At 38.0% G+C, this 24,460-nt stretch overlaps 1 protein-coding gene across 2 annotated transcripts; it reads right to left on the bottom strand.

Moving 5' to 3' along the window:
* Window positions 1-3,608: 3,608 nt before the first annotated feature.
* On the bottom strand, window positions 3,609-23,936 carry LOC120304884 (lysosomal acid lipase/cholesteryl ester hydrolase-like). Of its 2 annotated transcripts, none has more exons than XM_039335937.1 (11): window positions 23,820-23,936; window positions 21,005-21,182; window positions 20,432-20,542; window positions 19,507-19,624; window positions 14,344-14,542; window positions 11,265-11,374; window positions 10,311-10,450; window positions 8,238-8,384; window positions 6,618-6,689; window positions 5,898-5,963; window positions 3,609-3,922 (listed from the first exon to the last, which is right to left on the bottom strand). In XM_039335937.1, exons 3-11 carry the CDS (start codon window positions 20,531-20,533, stop codon window positions 3,689-3,691), a joined length of 1,188 nt encoding a protein of 395 aa, XP_039191871.1. In that variant the 5' UTR covers window positions 20,534-20,542; window positions 21,005-21,182; window positions 23,820-23,936; the 3' UTR covers window positions 3,609-3,688. The 2 variants fall into 2 exon arrangements, with proteins under 2 accessions (XP_039191871.1, XP_039191872.1); XM_039335938.1 differs by having other exon boundaries at window positions 11,277-11,374.
* Between the last annotated feature and the right edge of the window lie 524 nt (window positions 23,937-24,460).

Genomic DNA, 24,460 nt, shown 5'->3' with positions numbered 1-24,460 from the left:
CCTGGACTACATCCGGAGCGAGAAGATAGGAAGAAGGGGAGAAGCAAGTAGGGAGGTTGAGGAGAAGGAGGAGAGGGGGAGAGTGAGGAAGAGGAAGAAGAGGGAAAGAGGGAAGTAGGTTAGAGGGTGGATGCAGTTGGGGGGGAAATGGGTGAGCAATACCGAAGGTTGTATGTATTAATTTGCTTTATTCTTTATCTGAAGTATTTTTATGAATGTAATGTATTGTAAAATTGAAAATAATTTTTTTATATAAAAGAAGATATTTTAAGGGAAGATGGAAACAGTATAAAGAATAAAATATATTTTGATATAAAACTTCTCACAAACTCTTGTAAACCAAATATCCTGAGTTTTGGGGGAAAACTTATCTCTATACTGCAGGTACTTGTGTTTGCAAGCCCTTCAGGTATTTGTGGGTCATTAGCCTGAGACAGGATAGTCAGTTCCTTCAAAAGAGATTAAGACCTCTAGCAACTGATATCTCTAAATTCAGAGATCTTAAGCATTGGATACAATAGATGGTCTTCAGGTAGAATTTTCTAGGGGCTAAAGGCATAACCAGGCATATTGGAAGGCTATGCCCACAGAGCAAAGTCACTTCTCCTAGCTTGTGAGAGAGGAAGTAGCAAATAGAGTTGCCATTGTTTATTAGCTAGTGCAGGCATGGGTAAAGCTTTCATGTTGAGGGTACAGTTGATTTAGAGAGAGGGGAAGACTGAAGGCTCCAAAGCATGGGGACACATCATACATTTGAATGATTCTGCTTCTTGTGGGACATTTGGACACTGTTGCTTTTTTCTTGTGCTTTTACACATGTAGGGTTGACCCCTATCAAAATATCCAGTAGAGGAAGTGACACTGTCAAACCACTCACAAAAAGTATGGCATTATCGTTTGCTAAACATAGTACAGAACATTGGGACAATGATTATATAAGTGCAGACAAAATGTTACCACCGTAATTGCATAAATTCCTATTTCTTCTAAGAAAATGGCATGACTGTTAGTCATTTGAACTAAAATGTGAGAATGAGGGTTTTTTTTTTTTTTTTGGTCTTATATAAGAGAGTTTTAAAATTATTTCCCAACTTAAGAAAGCTTAAGAGCAGTTGATGAGGTCATTATTTCTGCATGTTATGGTTATAATCTAAAATTGAGATTCTGGGGTTCTTCCATTAAAATATGAATTCTTCCAGTGATGTTAATGCAACAGTATGCATACATAGACTTTTCAATATAAGTAAGCTGAAACACACATTTTCCACTAAAATTATAAATCTTATTTCTAAACATTCCTGATAAAATACAATAGGATTCATTTTTTTTTTAAAAAAACCCACATACATATTTTTACCCCACCTCCCTCTGGGCATATACTATCTCTCAGAACCAAAAGAAATAGCTCCAATAAAACTGAATGCCAGTACAGAAACTAATTTCCCCCTTAGCTCAAACGAAGAAATATCTCTAAATAATGAATGAGAATTAACAGGGACTGAAATAACCTTTGCAAATGTGTAAATGGTCTTTCCTAAAGCCAAACCAAGAAATTAATCCAAATACATTCTAGAATATCAACCCAAGGATATCTTTCCTTAAAAATTTTAACCAAGCAATTTCTTTGTGCCCAATGCCCAAATGCGGTATTAGTCTTTTTCTGGCTTACTCATATATATTGTATTATAATTTTTAATGTTTGCTTTATAAATAAAGCAAAAATATAATGCCTCTTCACATTTCAAATTTCAGCAGTCTCTAAGTTGTACCCTCTAACACAAAATGGCATTTGTTAATTAAAGGAACAATAATGACCACTTTATAAGCTAACTGCCAAATGATCTTATATATTTAATGTATGTATCTATATGATCCCCTTCCCTCATGAAATAAAAAAAAATCATTCAAATATGTTAATGAAACCTTTCAACAACTCCACTTTACCTTTTCAAACTATGGCTAAGAATAAAACAGCAATAAAAGCACCATGACAATATCAGGTAGGAAGATAATTAGTTAATTTCAATAATGAATATATTTATTTTGTATAGTTTATATATTTGTATACACTATACAAAATAATAGTAGGCACCCAGTCTTCAGAACAGTTATTTTAAAGTGATTGAATTCTACCAGAAGATTGTGATAAGATGAGCTCTATTTAATATCATGGATTCCTTGTCTTGAAACATACTTTGCAATTATCGTATAATGACAGAATAATTACCACTCGAAGGAAAGGTTATTTTCCAATAATGATTTGGGTGATGAGAGAGGAAGTATGAGAAGATAGAATTTGACAAAGTCTGAAGATCTAATGGAACAATTTTCAAAATGGGAAGGGGAAATGTAGGAGTTCTACTTTTCACATGACAAAAACTCATGGCATTATGCTAGAAATAGATTTGATTTACAACAAAGGCACATGCTTTCACTTGTAACCCTGCTTCCTATTGTTTAATAATAGCCCTAAAATTTTAAAAAATATTGCTTAATATTTTAAAACAGAGTTCCCCAACCTTTCCAGCTTTGCAGACCAGCTGGGAGAAGGAGAAAGGATTAGTTTCACACTAGTGGTTGGCAAGCATGCACACCTGCCACTCGCACAAGTGGAGTGATACATGTGTGTTTGCCCACTGCTTGCCCAAGTGGAGATGCATACATGTGTGTTCCCCCGCCACTTCAACAGCCTGGTTCCAAATGGCTCAAAGCCCAGTAACGGGCTGTGACCCAAGGGTTGGGGACCCCTATTTTAAATCATTATAGGTATCCCCATATTTCTACCTGTCTGATTGTTCAAGTCCCTAATTATTGTTTATTATCACAATAAGTGGTGTACTTATGTTTGCCGCTCAGCAGAACATCCAACCATTTCTTTATCGAATGCCAACTTTTGGGTGGAAGACAAATGCTTGCTTTACTCTCTTTGCAGAACAATGAGTCTTGATGGGATCTTTGTAGTCATATGTTTGAATTAATTAATTAAATGTAATAAGGCTGTCCACTCTAAAACAATTCTAGGTGTTACATAGTTAAAAATACAGGTAGTCTTTGACTTACAATAATTCATTTAGGGACCAAAATTACAATGGCACTGAAACAGTGAGTTATTATTATTTTTTACATGACTGTGGCACCATCCCCATGGTCACATGATCAAAATTCAGATCCTTGGCAATTGGTTCATATTTATGATGGTTGCAATGTCCCAGGGTCAAGTGATCACCTTTTGTGACCTTCTGACCAGCAAAGTCAATGAGGAAGCCAGATTCACTTAGCAAGCATGCTACCAACTTAACAACTGCAATTATTCACTTAGCACATGTGGCAAGAAAGGTTGTAAAATGGGGCAAAACTAATTTAGCAACGGTTTTCCTCAGCAACAGAAATTTTGGGGCTCAGCTGTGATCATAAGTCGAGGACTACCTGTATTGATAAAATAGAGATGGGAGTACAGACAGGAAACTTTAAATATCCAAAAGTAATAATCATTCTGACCAAAAGAAATACAAGCCAAGTGTGCAAGGTTCTTTTAAGCCCAGTCAAGTTGGGGGTTGAATAAATCTGGGTAAGGGGAATGAAAAATGATGTTACCAAAAAGCAATTGCTGTAACAGAGAATGCACCTTCTTTATTAATCCAAATTTGTATTTGCAGATACATATGTAAATATACAGCAAACTATTGATTTACATAGACATCTTTATCAACTGAATTATTTTGAAGAACAAGCGTTCACGAGCATTGAGTCCCCAGATAAAATCCAAGTGGGTCCAGTCTGACCAAGAGCGATGATAAACCAGGTTAACAATATGAGAAATTAAGAGCTTTATATCTTCTGGGTCTGCAATTGGGTCCTGTCCTCCAGACCACACTGCAGTTGGTACCACCATGTCTTTTATTTGATATGAAGGAGGAACGTTCTAGAAAGTAAAATCATAATATTGATAATTGTAATGCAGAGTTGATATTGAGTCACAATCACAGACTTCTGGAAACAGTTACATTTTTCATATGGATCGGATGTTAATTGTCATTTAAATGGTATGATGGGGATGAGAGGAGACAAGAGAAAGAAGATGAGACTGAAAAGGTTATTTTTATTTACTCTTTCATTGTTATTTCCATTGTTTGTCATTGTTATCTTTCATGTCCAATGGAGGAATTCATAGTATCTCCTTCTTAAAAAACTATGTTTTTTTGAACATTGAGCGCTATCTAACAAGATGAAATTTAATGGTGAAAAGTAAGATTCTATATATAGACAAGAAAAACCAAAGGCACAGGTACAGTATCGGTGGTACATCATTCAATAGTAGTAACCAGTGCTTTTTTTCTTTAAAAAAAAAAAAAGGTGCCGGAACTCACACACATCATGCAACCCGCCTTGCCTACCCTACAAGATTCCATCCAAAAAAGGTACCGGAACTCCGTTCTGGGAGTTCTATGAGAAAAAAAGCCCTGGTAGTAACTATGAGAGGAATCTTAGAGTCCTAGTAGATAATCAGTTAAATATGAGCCAGCAGCATGCTGCCAAAAAAGCAACAAAGTTCTAGGCTGCATTAACAGAGGGATAGAATCAAGATCACATGAAGTATTAATACCACTTTACAATGCCTTGGTAAGGCCACACTTAGAATACTGCATCCAGTTTTGGTCACCATGATGTAAAAAAGATGTTGAGACTCTAGAAAGAGTACAGAGAAGAGCAACAAAGATGATTAGGGGACTGGAGACTAAAACATAAGGAACGGTTGCTGGAATTGGGTATGTCTAGTTTAACGAAGAGAAGGAGGAGGGGGTACATGATAGCAGTGTTCCAATATCTCAAGGGCTGCCACGAAGAAAAGGGAGTCAAGGCGCCTGAAGGCAGGATGAGAAGCAACAGATGGAAACTGATCAAGGAGAGAACCAGCCTAGAACTAAGAAGAAACTTCCTGATAGTCAGAACAATTAACCAGTGGAACAATTTGCCTCCAGAAGTTGTGAATATTATAACACTGGATGTTTTTAAGAAAAGATTGGACAACGATTTGTCTGAAATGGTATAGGGTTGAGATGTGTTTGAATATTAGTAGCTCGAGTTGGTAGTTGGGCTGTTGATTTGATCTTTGAGCTTGGCAATTTCGCTGCAAACATTTTCTTTCCATTTGGGGGGACATCTTCAAAGCGCACTAAAGATGTTCCCAAAATGGAGATGAAACATTTGCAGCCAAATTGCCAAGCTCGGAGATCAAACCAACAGCCCATGGTATAGGGTTTCCTGCCTGAGTAGAGAGTTGGACTAGAAGACCTCCAAGGTCCCTTACAGCTCTGCTATTCTATTCTATTCTATTCTATTCTGTTCTGTTCTGTTCTGTTCTGTTCTGTTCTGTTCTGTTCTGTTCCGTTCCGTTCCACCCCACTCCACTCCACTCCACTCCACTCCACTCCACTCCATTCCATTCCATTCCATTCCATTCCATTCTATTCTATTCTATTCTATTCTATTCTATTCTATTCTATTCTATTCTATTCTATTCTAGTATCATAGCTGGTTATATTTATGCATAGCTGTATGTGTGCATTCCTTTTAATAGAAAAGAGCAATAATAGGAATAGACACAGTGAAAATATTCCCTAAGAAGGAAAATATAAATCAAAGTCATAAATCAAAATACCTTTATCTAAGCAAATCACCTTTATATAAACAAAGTACCTTTACGTAATCAAAGAATCTTTTTTTAAAAAAAATGGGTATAACCATGTCAAAGTTAAAAACTATACCCATAGTGTTGGTTTTTAATTACTATATTTGGGGTATTTTTTACCCAAAATCTATTATAATACAGGCTCTTGATATAATATTCTAATTATTTTAAACCATTGTAATTATTTTCCAAAAGCTTTCCTACTTACCTGTTTATATATCATCTGATTTTTGTTCCCATAATCAAAATAGCGGAACATTTCTGTATCCAATATCTATCAAAAGCATCAGAGAAAGCATTAGATACTATATACAATATATCCCCATATCTATGATTATGATTATAGTAAATCCAAAGAACAAGAACTAAACAGTAAAAAGGAAAAAATACAGAAATACAATGATATATATTTTAATATTGGGACTGGGATCTAAAGAACTGTTATTTCTCATTTGTGATCTAAGAAACTTCAGAGGAAAAGGGAAATGTGCTTTAGGTAAAACAATAAAAATATTTATTGAAATCAAGAGAAGGTGTTTACCACTTGTAAGGGAAAAAAAAGATTGACCTTGATAAATAGAACTACAGCTTGCAGCCTTGGTCTTGATAAATAGATCTATATTTTAAATACTTTTAGCTGAAGACCACTTATAGGACAAACATAAAATTTAAGTGAATAATGCAGACATAACATTCCTTAATATGATAACCTTTCAAACTCTGGTGCTCTTCTACGGCATTGGACCATAAATCTCATAAAACTTTGAATAATATTTGTAGATTAGTACATCCAGAAAAATGCAAAGTTGGGACAGGCAGCCCTAGACAATCCTGAAAATTATCAACATCAGAGCCAATGTTATATTTCAGGGGACCTTGATGGTTAAAATGGCATACAATTTAACCAAATTTATTAAAGACATTATACCTGTTTCCAGTGTAAGACGGTTTTAACTGATGTTCTATCTGGATAGTGAGCTGCATATACATCAATTCGGCTCTGTAGAGATTTGACAAGTCAAGTGGATTATTGTTTTTTAAAGAAATCAGACAACTGATGAAAGGAAATATTTACTAGCATTGCTCATTTTTCAAAGAAGATATAACATCCTACCTTTAGCAGAGTAATAGTTTTGTCATCACCTTAGATAATCCTTAGGTTATGATGGCAATTTGTACTGAGAACTCTGTCAGTAAGTGTGATATTGTGTGACTGTACCATAAAAACACAGCTCACTTTACACTTGCATAAATCTCATTATCTCACACCCAACAATGAAACTCCTCCAGATTGCCCACAGGTTCTGGTGTTTAAAATAAGAAAGTGTATCAACCTCCATAAGCTAGGTAAGGTTTCGGGTTATGATCCACCTTACTTGGAATGCTAAAATCTTGGCTGAAATAGTTTCAGCTTTGAAATTAATCACATTTGTTTGTGGCTTTTCAGGGGTCAGAAATGTTTGAATGTTGTTGGACATGAATAAATCAAGAATACAGCATTCTAGAATTTTGGCTGCTGTATTCATTTGCCAAAAAGATTTCATTTACAACTCTGCTAAAAGACACATTAGACACATCATGAACTTTGCTGATTGCTTCATAAAATGACCATTTCCTGGCTGAATGCATGAGTAGGGAAATATTTATAAAATGCACAGTACAATCCAATATTATGTTTCCAGTCCAATGTACATTATCTTAATTTGGCTTATCATTCACAAAGGACTTCATTATTAAGTATTCTTATTTTATCTTTATGATTTATGGGGTTAGATCACTATCATGAATGTGTAACTGGGGGTGGGTGGAGGAGGAAGGATTTAAATTGTTAGCATATTCTTGATCTATATTGTCTTCATTGTTCCTTCTCCAGTGAAGTCAGAAAAAAGCAGAACAACTGCTTCACTATTATTTTTCATAGATTTGAGCTCCTAGTACAATGCTATATCCTGGCTGTTATAAACTGTAGTGGTTTTTAACTAAAACACCTCACTTCTCAGCCATTTCAGCTAGCAGTTCAAAAGCTGGGCTAGTTAACTAAAATAGCACCATACCCTAGAAATGTCAAAAACTGGGAAAGTTAGTCCTATTGGAAATTAAGTAGCCTTTAAGGAATGAAGGACTGAGCCAGATTGAAACATTTCAGAATGGGCTATTCTGAGCTTCCCATCTTTCATTGTACCCAAATTGTACACTGTAACGGAAATACTGAAATGCTAAAGTTACTTTGGGGAATATATTCTATAGGCCAGCTTTACTGATAGAATGAAATCTATGAGCCATCTGATTAATGCGAATACACATCCATGGATGGATGGCCCCCCTTTGTGGGGCCTACACAAATTATTTCTGTTGCCTTTTCCCTAAAATATTCTCATTTTTTTTTAAAAAGGCGTAGCATTTGAAAAGGGGGTGAGTGGGGGAAGCAAAGGATTCTATTCTTTGAAATCTTACTTTTTGCCTTGATGATGAAACCTTTGTAAAATTTAGAGAAACACAACCCAATACCATATTCAGAGAAATATATTTCATAGGAAGACTTACTTACCATGTTTAGATTTGTTGCATTATAAGTACCAGGTAAGAAAATGAGATGTGAACATAATTGATGCATAAATTCAATTGTGCATAAGTTCTTCATGAAATATTTCATAGGCTTATGAGTAAACATAAAATCTTTGTTGCCTAATATTTGCTGTAAAAATAAGAAGTAAATTAACCATAGATGATGATGATATGTAAGGCATGCTAAGCTCCTCTGGTTCCTACTGAGTTTTTAGCCAGCAATATTTAACTTATGCAAAAATTTCACTGACTATATATTACAACAGGTAATTGCAAACAAGAGCTAGGTCAGTGCAGCAGTTAAAGGTCCTGGACTGGGAGTAACAGACTTGAATTCTAGCCCTTTATGGAGCATGAAATCAGCTTTTTCTCAGTTTTTTTCTTCACCCTGGAAGAAAGATTTCCAACCCTCCCTTCCTCTCTTCCTCCCTCCCTCCCTCCCTCCCTCCCTCGCTCCCTTCCTTCCTTCCTTCCTTCCTTCCTTCCTTCCTTCCTTCCTTCCTTCCTTCCTTCCTTCCTTCCTTCCTTCCTTCCTCTATACTCCTGTAGAACTTGGGGATGTTTCAGATTTTGCCCATGATGCTCCATATCTCCCCAAAGTTCCAGGTTTCATCCACTTGAACAGGATTGGAATTGCCCAAATCACAGAATAACAGAGTTGGAAGGGACCTTGGAGGTCTTCTAGTCCAACCCCCTGCACAAGCAGGAGACCCTATATCAGGGATGTCAAACTGCTGGTCCACGGGCTGGATGTGTTATGCGGAGGCCGCGCCCACCCAGCTCCGGCAATGTGAAAAAAGTTGTGATATGTCGTGACATGTCAAGTGATGCAGCAAGTTTGACACCCATGCCCTATACCATTCCAGACAAGTGGTTGTCCAGTCTTTTCTTAAAAGCCTCCAGTGATGGAGCACCCACAACGTCTGAAAGCAAGCCATTTCCCTAGTTAATTGTTCTTACTTTAGAAAATGTCTTATTAGTTTTAAGCTGCTTTTCTCTTTGATTTGTTTCCATCCATTCTTTCTTGTCTTGCTTTCTGGTGCTTTGGAGAATAGCTTGACTCTTTCTTCTTTGTGGCAACCACTCAAATATTGGAACACTGCCATCAATTCAGCCTTCCTTCCTTTCACTAGACTAGACAAACCCAATTCCTGCAACTGTTCTTCATATGTTGTATACTCCAGCTCCCTAATCATTTTGATACTCCTTTTCTGCACTTCTTCAACATCTTTTTTATAATGTGGTGATCAAAACTGGGTGCAGTGTTCCAAGCGTGGTCTTACTAAAGCTTTATAAAATGGTACTAATATTTCATATGATCCCATGCTTCTGTTAATGCAACCCCATTTTAATAATCCCATTTTTTTAAAAAATCTGATACCCTAGAAGATATCATGTTTATTGAAGAAAGTTAGAAAGCCATAACCAGAAAAAATTGAGCAACTGCACTTTTTCAGATATCAGTATGATTTATATAGAGACAACATTCCAACTTTGTTGCTTTTCCTTTTCCTCCCTATCTTACATAAAGGACTATACAACTCCAGTTTTTGAGGTGGGCTGGTTTACACCTGGCCTTTTTGCATTGCTCAGAATTACTCTTATCTTGAATAAGCCTATATTTAACATGTAAATAAAACTCCATAGACAGGAGGATCAGACCAAATAAATAAACATCTTGTCTACTTCCCTATAATTCTTAGTAAACATAAGGCACCCTTCCTATTTCAAATGTATCTTTACTCAGTACAGACTAAATTTACAATACGCTACAACACAGAACAATCAAAATGTGTCAGTTGACTAATGATTTGTTGTGCTGTTAGTTGAATGAATGCATATACAAAGTTCATAAAATATGAGCCTATATCTAGCGTGGCTAGATACCATATTTATCTTTGTGTTTTGTGCAAAATAATATAATAAAAATGATAGGTGCCTACTCTAATTCTTATTGATGTGTGGCAGTTGGAACCATGGGAATGTCTTAATATTTTTTGTCATCTTTCCTTTTTCAGTTCCATCAGTCATAAAAGAATGATTAATGAATTAATACCTTGAATAGATGTTGAGGAAAAGAGGCCAACAATCTCAATAGAAGATCTGGGACATGTGTAACGTAGATCACAGGAGCTAAGGCAAGGAACATTTTGATTTTATGAGATAGTTCTGGCATGGCTGAAAATGCTATGAAACCTAAAAGGAAAAAACAAGAAAAAAAAGTGGCCATTTAGAGCTAAGTAGAATCTATTAGTAACCCATTGGCCTAATTTCATGTTGTATTCAGATTCATTCTGAAAGGTCTCTAGAAGTTGTAGGTTTCAGTCCTCTTATTTAAAAAGGTCTAATTCCAAGAAAGTATGAAGAAAAATAAAGGGAAGAGAGTACTGGAAGAAAGAAAATGGAGGAGGGAGGGAAGAAAGCCAGTATTGTCATATCTCAATATGTTATTGAGATATAGTCTCTTAGAATATATTATTCCAATGGAAATACAGCTCTAGTCAAAAATCAAGGGCTGTGCTTTCTTTTGCTACAATTTGTTGAGGGACTTACTGCATGATAATGGTTACTGGGATTGAAGCACATGGTGGCCCTGGAAATATCTTTCAGTTAACCCCCTTTCCCTGTGTTTCCATTTTAATTCATCTTTCTTGACAACCTAACTTAACAGGCTGTTGGGAAAACAACAGATTACCCTAATCAACCATCTGAATAAATCCCTTATAATTAGGTTTGGAAGGTCTCTGTGGAATTGTGAAGTAGTCTACACATTCCTTCAACTCCAGACTGCCATCATTGTCCTAAGTAACTTTAAGAGAGAGAGAAACTGGATTTATTTTGTTTTCAGGCTATTTTTAAACATTACCATATAAGATTGTAGATGTAGCTTCTTGTGATAATATGTAAGAACTTTTACATTATCACCAAGAGATAGACAGAGACAGAAAAGGAGAAAGAGAAAGAGGGGAATAAAATAGAGAAAGAGAAAAGGGTTTTCATTTCATCATACCAATAGTAGCACCTTGAGAATGGCCAACATAATACAATTGTTTCTTTTTAGTTTTCTTCAAAATAAAGTTTATTGTTGCTGGAAGATCATACATGGCCATTTCATGGAAACTGAAATGAAATAGTAAAAATTGAAATTGTTAATAAATAAGTAAACAAATTTCACTTACCGTGTTTCCAAACATTTCAATAAAAGCTGCCTTCCACCCCTAACTCTCAAAGCCAGTCCAGAAGGATACCATAAGCCACTGAGAGAATAAGGAGCATTATCCTTACCCAAATTAGCCTCAGGTTATCAACAAGCATGACAAATGCCATCTCCATACTTAACCTCACCCTAAAATCCAATTAAAATGACCCAAACAATCTGCTTTCTTCAGGGTTCTCAGTTTCCATCACTTTCCTTAAAATTAGAATACTGGCAACCACTGGATTCAGCGATCATGGATCCATCATCACTTCTTTAAGGGCTAATTGAATCACACCTTCAATGAAAGAGGTTAACACCCTCATATGGACCCAACCATAAGTTTATTTATTTATTTAATTTTATTTATATGTCGCCCAATCCCAAAGGACTCAGGGCAGCGTACAAAATTAAAACAATCATCTAACAATAAAATAATACAATCATACCGCAAGTCCGATCATATCCCGCCCCCCCCCCCCGGGGACATCAGCCCCAGGCCTGCCGGAACAGAAGAGTTTTAACGGCTTTCTTAAAGGCCGGCAGGGTGGGAGTTGTTCGAACCTCGGGGGGAAGTTGATTCCACCAGGTTGGAGCCACCACAGAAAAGGCCCTTCCCCAAGGGCCCACCAGCCGACATTGTCTGGCCGACGGGACCTGAAGGAGGCCCAATCTATGGGACCTCACCGGTCTCTGGGAACTGTGCGGCAGTATGCGGTCCTGTAAGTAACCTGGCCCTATGCCATGAAGGGCTTTAAAGGTGATAATCAACACCTTGAATTGGGTCTGGAGACCCACAGGAAGCCAGTGCAGCTCGCGGAGGATAGGTGACACGTGGGCGTACCTTGGCGCGCCCACAATCGCTCTCGCGGCTGCATTCTGAACCAACTGCAGCCTCCGAACGCTCCTCAAGGGTAGCCCCATGTAGAGCGCATTACAGTAATCCAGTCTTGAGGTGACAGGGCATGAGTGACTGTGAGTAAAGCCTCTTGGTCCAGATAAGGCCGCAACTGGTGCACCAGGTGAACCTGGGCAAAGGTCACCCTGGCCACAGCCGATAGATGTTGTTCCAAATTTAGCTGTGAGTCCAGGAGGACACCCAAGTTGCGTGCCTGCACTGAGGGAGGTAAATTTGCCTCCCCCAGGACTAATGATGGACCATCTAGTTGACCTTTGGGAGGCAAGACCCAGAGCCACTCGGTCTTGTCAGGGTTGAGTCTAAGCCTGTTCACCCCTATCCAGACCCTCACATCTTCCAGGCACTGCTTCACTGAAAGGACACGGGGTGGAGATATATAATTGGGTATCATCCGTGTACTGATGATACCTCACCCCGTGTCGCCGAATGATCTCACCCAGCGGTTTCATGTAGATGTTAAAAAGGAGGGGGGACAGGACCGAGCCCTGAGGCACCCCATGATCGAGGCACCTAGGGGTCGATCTCTGTCCGCCCCAACACCGACTCGACCTGTCAGAGAGGTAGGAGGAGAACCACCGCAATACGGTGCCGCCCACCCCCACCTCTCCGAGACGACGCAGAAGGATACCATGGTCGATGGTATCGAAAGCCGCTGAGAGGTCAAGAAGCACCAAGATAGAGGAATGACCCCTATCCCGGGCTCACCAGAGGTCATCGGTCAGTGCGACCAAAGCAGTCTCAGTGTTGTAGCCGGGCCTGAAACCAGATTGAAAAGGGTCCAGATAATTAGTTTCATCCAAGGATCGCAAGAGTTGGGACACCACCAACTTCTCTACAACCTTCTCCACAAAGGGGAGGTTGGAGACAGGACGAAAGTTCTTCAAAACAGCTGGGTCCAGGGAAGGCTTCTTGAGGAGGGGCCTCACCACCGCTTCATTTAAAGGTTGCGGGAAAGACCCCTCCATCAAGGAGGCATTGATTATTGCCTGGAGCCAGCCTCGTGTCACCTCCCTACTGGCAGAAACCAGCCAGGAGGGGCACGGGTCCAATAAACAGGTGGCGGCATTCATTGCCCTCACGGCCTTGTCCAAGTTAATTCTCATGCAGCTTTCACCATCCAGGAAGGAGCTGGATCTAACAAGCATGTGGTCAGGCTAGTAGACTCCCTTTTAGTGAGTCACAGGATCAAACTTTCTTCAGGCAACCATACAAGATTTTGCCTAGAATTGATCAATCAGAGTCCAACCCAGAGTTATCTTATCTGTCATATAGTAAGACTATTCCTCGCAGTGGATCTGGAGATGATCCTTCAGTCCTAGCAAAGACCAGGTCACCAGGTCATTGGGCAGCTACCAGCAGATGCAAAAAAAAAGCAAGAAAAAAAGAGCTTTCACTGGCCTTATTGCCATGATGCAATCTCTAATATGGATTATTACTTGTGCTCAGTTGGATTGCAATAGCTCAGCAGACCCTCGAGAAAAATTGTAAGCTCCCTTGGAAAGCCCTTTGGGTCCATCAGTCACCTGGAATTGGTTAATCTTTGTGTTGGGGAGCCAGTGTGATCTAGTGGTTAAGGTACCAGGCTAGAAACCAGGAGACTATGAATTTTATTTCTGCCTTAGGCAATAGGCATGAAATCTGGCAGGGTGACTTTGGTCCAGTGACTGTCTCTTAGCCCAGAGTTCCCAACCCCCAGGCTGCAGCCCACTACTGTGTCTTGAACCTTTCAGAACCAGACTGCAAAAGTGGTTGGGCAAGAGCACGCATGTGCTCCATTTGCAGTATTGGTAGGAGTGCATGTCTGTTGCTCGCCTAAATAGAGCTGCACATGCACACATGCTTGCGCACCGCATGCATAGATATATTATTTAAAAATCAAGCTCCTTAGCATTAACCCTGAAAACCATACATTAGCAACATGTAACTAATATAGCTCAGTATGGGAATAGAGTTTCAAACTGTGACTCATACTACCTGAAATTCCAAAAATCCTCTTGATCCACTGAGAAACTCCGGTGCCTTTGAGACCAGCTTGTTCCTCTGCTGTTTCCCAGCCAAACATCACAGTTTTCATCCGCAAGTATAAAACCAAGACTGTTGTTGGCCATGTTCTCCACCCAGTGACTGGCTTCTCCAAAAATGCCATGTTGCAAAAAGACAACAGGCTTTCCATCTGTAGGATTTGTGGATTATATTTTTAAAAAATAAAATGTTACAGAGTTGAAGTTTCAAGCCATGGCAACAAAACATTTTAAACAAATCTTACATTTTTCTCAAACATTCATAATACAGGTAATCCTCAAGTTATGAGAGTTCACTGACGACTGTTCAAAGTTAGGACATACCCCCCCCCCCCGAGTACTTATGACACAGTCCCGAAGTTATGAATGTTGCAGCACCACGGCAGTGGTTCACCCTTATGAACAACCACACAAGTGCTGCAACATTTGCCCTGCCTATTTCTCCCCCCCCCACACACACACACACACTGGGTCTGCACAGGCACTGGGCTGTGGATACTCACCTTGCAAAAACCTAGCAAGCCTTCAGTTTCTTGGCCTGTTTTGGTGCTTCAGGCCTTTGGTGCATTGGCAGAGAATGGAAGCCTAAAGTAACACAAGATCACGTGAGATCAGTAGCATGAGATCCCATGGTACTTTAGACCTTTATTTTCTGCAAACAGAGGCTATAAAAGGAGGAGCGGGAGTTGCACTATATGTAAGAGAACACTACATATTTGTAGAAATGCACATGATTCAAGACAAAATCTCTCCAGAAAGTATATGGGTAAATATAAAAGAAAACAAAAGTGACATTGCCATAGATGTTTATTACAGAACACCCAACCAACCAGATGAAATAGATGAACTCTTTACCAATCAACCAACAAATGCATGCAGGAAGCACACCACTGTAGTAATCGGAGACTTCAACTACTCAGATATCAACTGAGAGACAAACTCTGCAGTGAGCGGGAGATCAAACAGATTCCTAACCAACTTAACTGACAATTTTGTCACTCAAAAGGTGGAGGAGGGAACTAGACATAAAACTACACTGGACTTAATCCTTACAAACAGAGAAGAAGTGATAGAGGGAATCGAAATTACCAGAACCCTGGGCGAAAGTGACCACATCATAGTAGAATTTAATATAATGCAAACACCAGCAATAGAAATCAATCCAACCAAGGTCCCAAACTTCAAAAGAGCCAACTTTAACAAACTAAGAGAGAACCTAGAAAAAATCCCATGGATGAAAATCCTAAAGGGGAAAACAACCCAGGAAGCATGGGAAACCCTGAAAAATGTGATCACAAAAGTCCAGACCAGCACAATACCACTGAGAAAGAAAAACAAGAAATCCAAGAAGCCAATTACCAGCAGACAGACAGAGCATGCAAAGACGAAGTCAGGAAAGCAAAGGCTCAGAATGAACAAAGGCTAGCAACAGAAATCAAGGACAATAAAAAAAAGCTTCTTTCAACATATTAACAACAAGAAAAAAATCAAGGAAACTGTAGGCCCACTAAAGGGAGAAGATAGCAAAGAAATTACAGGCAACAGGGAGAAAGCAGAGCTGCTTAACTCATACTTTGTGTCAGTCTTCACACAAAAAGATACTACAGCCCAACACACACATACAAAAAAACCACTGCAAAAGACATACCAGAAACAAAAATTAAAACAAGCAAGAAAATGGTAAGGGAGCATTTATTCAGCCTTGATGAATATAAATCACCGGGACCCAACAGGCTACATCCCAGAGTTCTGAAAGAGCTGGCAGAGGTTATCTCAGAACCATTGCATCACATCCTCCATAAATCCTGGAGCACCGGGGAAGTACCAGAGGATTGGAAAAGGGCTAATGTGGTCTTCATCTTCAAGAAAGAAAGAAAAAACAGACCTAGGAAACTACAGACCAATCAGTTTAACATTAATACTTGGGAAAATCCTAGAAAACATTACCAAAAAAACAGATCTGTGAACAACTAGAGTCATAACTAGTAACCAGCATGGGTTTGTCAAAAATAGATCATGCCAAACCAATCTCATCTCATTCTTCAATAAAGTGACTAAACTAGTAGACCAGTGCAACTCAGTGGACATAGTATACTTGGACTTCAGTAAGGCATTTGACAAGGTTGACCACAACCTACTCCTTGGTAAACTAAGAAAATGTGGGACAGACAACATCACTACCAGATGGATCTGTAACTGGGTAACAAACTTATTCAACGAGTAGTCCTCAATAGCACTATATCCACATGGAGAGAAGTGGATCTTAGGCCCAGTACTCTTCAATATCTTCATTAATGACTTAGATGAGAGAATAGAAGGGGAACTCATCAAATTCGCAGATGACATCAAATGAGCAGGATTAGCCAACACCCCAGAAGACAAACTCAGGATCCAAAAAGATCTTGACCAACTTGAACAATGGGCCCTATCCAGCAAAATGAGTTTCAATATGTAGAAAAGCAAAGTCTTATATTTAGGCAGGAAAAATCAAAGGCACAAATACAGATTGGGCGAGATCTGGCTCAAAAACAGTAACTGTGAGAGGGACCTTGGAGTCCTAGTGCAGGGCTTTTCAACCTTTTCACAGATTGTACCACTTTTAGGACATGACAATATTTGAGTACCACCAATGATTAGCATGGTGTCAAAAATGTGATGACTTTAAAAAAGGGGGGGATTTTGGGTTTTACTGATTAGATTCATTTATTGTTATAGAAATGGCTAGTTTATAATATTATGGAAAAGTAAAAAGTTGAAGTTCAATGTTAATGCTTCCTTCTACTGCAGCAGAGGAAGTCTGTTCTTTTTCCCTTCTCCCCCTCACTTTCCCCCCCTTTTCCTCCCCATTGTGCCCTACTATTTGCTTTTGCATTTTTGTATTTTATTCTATAATCTAATAAAATATTACAAACTGTAGAAAAAAGGAAAAAAGTACCAGTTTTAATTTCTTCAGTGGTTGTTCCTTTGCTGAATCACTTTCCCTTTGCACTGACAAATGTATGATGAATTTATCCATGTTTATTAATATGCACCACTACCAGTTAGTTCAAGGGTCTTCAAACTTGGCACTTTGAAGACTTGTGGACTTCAATTCCCAGAATTCCTCAGTCCTCATGGCTGGTTGAGGAATTCTGGAAGTTGAAGTCCACAGGTCTTAAAATTGCTAAGTTTGTAGACTCCTGAGCTAGCTGGTTTGCCTGTCTGAGCTCTTCCACAGTGTGGTAAGAATGCACCCCCCCCCCAATCTCTTCCCTGTACTCTTAAAGACACAGGAATCAAGTGCAAAGCAAGAAAATAAAGAAACACAAATTCCGTTTTTTTTTTCTCTTTAAGCTGTCTCAGGCGTGTCACATGTCACAGTGTTGCAATTCTAGACTGAAAGGCTCCCACAATTGTGAAAAGCTTTAGCTTTACATTAAGCCAGTTTACCTTCAAAGAAAACTTTCTAAAAGTCACAGACAGACTCAATTAAAGGGGGTAAAACTAATTACATTTGTTTAAGGGATTAAACCTTTTATGTTGTCTTTTTCCCCTTCCCCCACCCAAACCACATTCTTTTATAGCCTCTCCTCTCTCCCCGCCCCCTTTTCTTCAGTTCACCTCCAGCTCCAGCTGCTTCCGGAAGCGTCAGTCAGTTGGAGCCAATCAGCTGGAGTCCTGCCAGCTCCTGGGGCTTCTGCCAAGCCCAGACAGTCCTGTAGCTGCATCTCCCTCAGGCTTGGCTCACTTCAGTCTTATTCCCCTCCCCTGCTATACTTGACTAGCAATCACATACCACCTGCCATGTGGCAAAGTACTACAAGTGGTATGCATACCATCGGTTGAAAAGTCCTGTCCTAGTGGACGATCACTTGACTATGAGCCAGCAGTGTGCAGCAGCAACCAAAACAGCTAACAAAATCCTGGGTTATATAAACAGAAGAATAGAATCAAGATCACAAGAAGTACTATTACCGCTTTATGAAGCCCGAGTAAGACCACACCTAGAATACTGTAGCCAATTTTGGTCACCATACCACCAAAAAGATGTTGAGAGTTTGGAAAAAATTCAAAGAAGAACAACTAAGATGATTAGGGCCTGAAGACTAAGACATACGAAGAATGGCTATGAGGTTTGGATCTGGCTAGTCTAAGGAAAAAAAGAAATAAGGGAGACATGATAGCAATGTTCCAGTATCTGAGGGGCTGCCACAAGGCAGAGGGGGGCAGGTTGTTCACCAAAGCACCAGATGGAAGGACGAGAAACAACGGTTGGAAATTGACCAAAGAGAGAAGCAGCCTGGAACTAAGGAGAAATTTCTGACAATGAGGACAATCAACCAGTTGGACAGATTACCCCCAGAAATCATGGGCGCTCCATCACTAGAGATTTTAAAGAAGAGACTGGATATCCACTTGTCTAAGACAATATAGGTTCCCCTGCTCAGGCAGGGGACTGGACTAGAAAACCTCTATGTGAAACCATAGTAGAGAGGCTGCAGAGGAGACAGCTCCCTTGATCATCAAAATCTATGTAAGGTAAATGACTCGGTGGAGCAGGATGGGGGGAAGGGGGAAACATGAGATATCTCAGTGGGGTGGGGGGGAAGGATTGGGTGGTCAGAAGCACTAGGCCTCCCCCTTGGCTTTCCCCATTCTGAGACACCTCGTTCACTTAATCACCCACACGTTTGATTAGCAAATGCCTGGGTGAAAGCAGGGAGTGATCACATTCAAGTTACATGATTCACTCCTACGAATCCTCAGGTTAGGAATATAATTGGCAGGCTCTATTACATTCGTAACTTGAGGATTATCTGTATTGTAATATTTATAATTAATAATTTTATTAAGCTTTGTTCATATATTATTGAATTCTAGACAACATTATCCAACCAAATTACCAAATTGCATGGATCTGACCATTCATTGCAAGAGAAGCTTATTTTCTAATATTACCCATGAGGTACGTATAATAATATGTTTTGGGACCCAGATGTTTCTGAAGTTGATTCCATTTTAATATGTTAAATCTTGGGAATGTACATGTATCCTTCTGCATTGGCATAGCTATTAAACATTTTATATCAGCTTCATAGATCCAAAATTGACTTTGACTTTAAAAAAAAAGAGATACCTATGTCTGCAATGTCTTTTCTTCCCCAGGGAATTCTGTTTATTGTCAGATAATAGCCATCCTCTGTCAAGACTTTATATTCTTCACTTGGGTAACCTTGATGAGAAATCATCTGACTCTGGGAGAAGAAAACAATTAATTCCTACAGTGCATAAGATTAAATATTTTTTTCTCTAAAGCTAAAACCAAGCATCAGTGGGTGGATCATGTACAACACAAGATCTCTCTCTCTCTCTCTCTCTCTCTCTCTCTCTCTCTCTCTCTCTCTCTCTCTCTTTCTCTCTCTCTCATGCACAAAAAGAGACACAGACAGACACAGACACACACGGTGATAAAGAGATGGAAAAGACCAGGTTCCATCAGGACCAGATCTGGATTTGTATTCACTGGGGAAGGACTACTGCTGTTTTCTGTTAAAATGAGCAATGCTGAAATAGTGATCCTTAACAACAAGTATGTAAATATGTGTGTTGATGTAGTATTAATGGTGATATAATTTTTCTTATACCAGTAACCTTGACTGCAGTTTTAACTAGGAATTCTGACCAGTGTGATATCAACATTACACAATGACCTAGCTCTTTGGAGAAGACTCGAGTACTTGGAAAGTTGGAAGGAAAGAGGAGGAGAAGATGATCAACAGTAGGGTAGATGGACTTAGTTACAATGGCAATAGGTGCACTGTTGGAAGACCTGAAGAACCAGTTTGTGACAAATCATTGTGGAGAAAATGTGGTTGCTAAATATCAACACTGATTTGATAGCACACAATCAATAAATTGGTATCAATATATTTTGAGGTTGGGAAAGAATTGTGTTGATTTAGCCATAAAGGAAAGAACAAGTGGTCAATATTGTTACTCAGGAGTATGTTTCAGACCCACTTCTACTTCATTATTTATAAAATATAGATCATATAACTTACAACATTCATATAAACTTCAGGATTCACACGTTTTTGTCCGATAAGTTCTTCATAGCCTGTCAATCCTCGTATTAGGTATGCTAATACAATAATCCTATACATTTTCTTTCTCTTTTTTTTAAAGAGGACAAGAGAAACAAAAGAAATGAATGTCAAAAAATCAATATAGTTGACAAAATACATACATTAATTTAAATCCTGACTGTAATTTTGAAGACACTGAGGACTATAGATGATCATGAACTTCTCTATTAGGACAACAATAAAAGCTATGAGCTGCCGCAATTCTTATCTTTCCATTTAACATCAGCATTCTGAAAACACCTCTCTCACAATATTTTCTTAGCTATCAAAACTACAGAACGTTTTGCTGAGAAATAACTAATGGATAGTTGATTTTCTCATAAAGCCTACCTACTCCAAGAAAATGAATCCCATCAGAAAACTCAACTGAAATGTGGAAGAAATAAATATATTACCACCCAAAATTGTACTGCTGCATTATGAAGGAGAAAAAAAATATTTGGAATAAATATTTGGAACCTCCTTAGAATAATAACTGCAAATAAATACCTTCTTAGTTGACACCAGCTTAGTTTGTTGCTAGAAGTATCTCATGTCATGTTTTACTACACTGTCATTTAAAACCACGGTAGCACAAACAAATACTGTGGGTGGTTTCTTCAGATGTGGGTGGTAAAGATGCCACACTTGTGAAGAGCTTCATTGGCAACACCCAGTTAATATAGGGCTCAAAAGGAAGAAGAGAAATGGATGGAATTGGTGCACAGATAAAATAGTATTGTGATGTTCCCATATTTTATCTTGTCATTCACAAAGACAAGCTCCATGCCAGGGAAAAGTGAATAATTGCTGGGGAAACTTTTTGTCCTGTTTTGATGTACAGTACATCTTGCTATACACTGAGAAATGCATGCTTTAAATCAACATGATTTAATTTTTGTAATTAATTCATGAAGGTGCTCTGACTGCATGGTGCACAACTTTGTACCTGCACAGATATAGTGGTTATAATCCAATCAAAATATATAAGAGCTTAAAGGTTTATGTTCTTTAACTTATGTCAGACTTCTTTGGATAGAACTGAGTTGTGTTTTCATAGAGGCCCAAATGAGAATTTATCATTTGTAATCTTGGCTAAAGCAAATTTTCTGGGGTGAGTTCCTGCCTCAATCTGTCTCGCTGATCAGTTTCTTTGGATAAGTAACATAACCTTCTCAAACTGTTCCATTGTGGCCTTTCAGTATTTGACTTCAGTCAAATCCTATTAAAGCTTAAATCAAAGAAAGCTATGTCAAAGATCAAACCAACTTACACCTGGAGAATAACAGGTGCTAAGTTTCCAATTGTTGTTATGGGGGCCTTTATGATAGACTTTTTACTATTTCTAATTAGTTTTCCTATCTTCTCCCCCTCTTACATAGAACAACATTTACCCTAGTGAGGTTTGATATCTTATCTTCAGGAATATTGGAATGGAGATTCAGCAACATCCTCTATTTGGAACGATTGTGTCTATTGTCAGGCAAGGCCATCAACAGAGCTTTGCACATCTTGTTGTGTGGCCCTTTTTATCACACTTCATACACTCAATTAATATTTACTCTTCTTACTAAAAGAAGATTGGCCCAAAATGGAAGTTGTGTTCTTTTCCTTAGCAGACTGAACAACTGAACTGGAAGTTGCTAAATTTTGGGTTTATATCTATTCCATATTCTCAATATGGCACTTTTAATATAGTAACTTTTAAAAGCAATATTAGCCTTAACTTTATTGTACTGTAGAAAGACATGCCATCCAAATTTCAGGTCTAAGATTCTTTTATTTCTCATCAGCAGGAACTACTCCTTCATCAAAACCAGACAGCAGGCTGATAAATATCTAATCCTCTTTGTTCCTTTATATTTTAAAGGTATTTAAATTTAATCCTTGCTTTTTTCCTTTGTCATACAAACATAGATATATCATTTTTTATTGATTAAATGGAACAAGAGTTGTAAAATAAATATTTGTTTTTGAAACATAAACATCATTTTAGGCAACATATTCATTTTTGTCATGGAAATTCTCCCCCCAAATGACGATTGTATTTTCTCCCTTCTTAGCGTAACATTCTTAAATTCATTCTATCTTATCATAATTGTTCTGAAATAATATACACTTTATATTAGTCATAGTAATAGTGAAGTTTTTCTCTTTTTTCTCGATTTTAAAACCATTTTTTTTTCATTGATTCTTTTTGCACTTCCAAGGAAAAAAAATCAATGATTTTGTATTTAAAGGCTGCTTATAAAAAGTAGAATTAAGAATATGGAAGCTAATGTGTGGCTTAAAAGTAATTTACTTTTTTATTGTACCTATGTATAATTAACCCTTTAAATTAATCCTTAATTTTAGTCCACATGTCATTATTGATTCCCACATATTGACATGTGGTATATTGTATGAGATATATGCTTAACATTAGGTCTCTAAATCATAGGTTTATTCTGCATTCATTCAGAGAACATCAGATAGACTATATTTACTCAGAAGACAAATATCCTCTTTGTTTTTATTTAGCTGGTGACATCAAATCTATCACAGGATCACAGGAATTCAACAACCAGCTGTTTAGCCACCTATATAAACAGCATGAACAGGAAAAATACACTCTGTTTTCTCACAGAAAATTTATAGCTTTCCACAGTACAGTAATTTTAAACTAGAAAGCACATGCCTACTAATGTGTTCATTGTAAACACACTAGTCAATACATTTTTCTTTCACTGTCAACTTATTTAGGAACTATTCAATAACTCTTTTGGAAGCAAGAAAGAGAGTTTTATGGATTTTACTATGATGTTGAGCTAATTTAGCTAATTTAGAATGGTTCTCCTAATGAGTTTCATCTCCCCACTTAATAGCTTTGCCCTATTTAAAATGCAGTATGGTAGAGATCATTTAGAATGGTTCTCCTAATGAGTTTCATCTCTCCACTTAATAGCTTTGCCCTATTTAAAATGCAGTATGGTAGAGATAATTTTCTTCTATTCTTACAACTCCTCCTTTCATCATTATTATTTATTTCTTTGCATTTTGGTCCACATAGTTGTTGGGGGTATTTATCAATTATTGTTTATACAATAGATTGTTGTTACTTTTGGCCAAGATTTTATGTGTGACCTCTTTCTTTTTTCATTTTTCTTCCTGTTTGCCCCTTAATGTACAAAATATGTATTTCACAAGATTGGGTATGCTTTGTGTGTATATCTAGACAGATAAATAAATAAACATATCCTTATCTTCATCTCCATTATATTGCTGGCAAACTAATATAGACATGTCTAAACTCAAGAACCTCAGCAAGTTGCATCCCATGGCTTACCTCAATTCCAGAAAAGTAAAAACCGTCAGGTCTGATTGTCGTTTGATGGAGATGATCAGAAGTTATAGAATTATAGGCTAGATTGATAGGATTGAAATCAGCTTGGAAGATGGAAATGGCAAACTGCTTCCATACTGCTACCAACAGGACTATATGTTTACCAGGATCTCAGCATGAGTCAATACTTTATATGGACACAGAATTCTGAACATATCTAACAATTTGTTATTAAAGCACAAGTTGATCTTGCAAAAATTATGGCTTTATCCACATGACCCACAGATAATAAAAAAGATAATTTATTTTTGAGAATAAAGAAAGAGAACTTTGTGAGGCAGGAACAGAACATTACTTGACATTAAGTTCTCTATTACTTGTTTTCCTCAAAGCCCAGAGCCCAATTCTTTGATTTTCTAAAGATAAAAAAGCATAGAATAAGTCCTTCATTTAATTTTGGAACAGGATTACCTTGCTGAAGGAAAGAGAATTTTTGAAACACTCCAGTGTTTCCTTGGTTATTTAATCAGACTGCAATTAAGAGGACGTGAAAAACAATTCCCTTCTTTTCTCTGAAAAGCAAGAACCTCAGAGGTACTTCGGATTCTTTCATGGACCTTTCATAAATCTCATAAAGAGTGTCC

The sequence above is a fragment of the Crotalus tigris genome, unplaced genomic scaffold (genome assembly GCF_016545835.1).
Source record: "Crotalus tigris isolate CLP2741 ecotype Arizona unplaced genomic scaffold, ASM1654583v1 scf7180000017663.5292952, whole genome shotgun sequence".
NCBI classification, from domain to species: Eukaryota; Metazoa; Chordata; class Lepidosauria; order Squamata; family Viperidae; genus Crotalus; species Crotalus tigris.
This window is presented reverse-complemented; position numbering and strand designations above follow the sequence as displayed.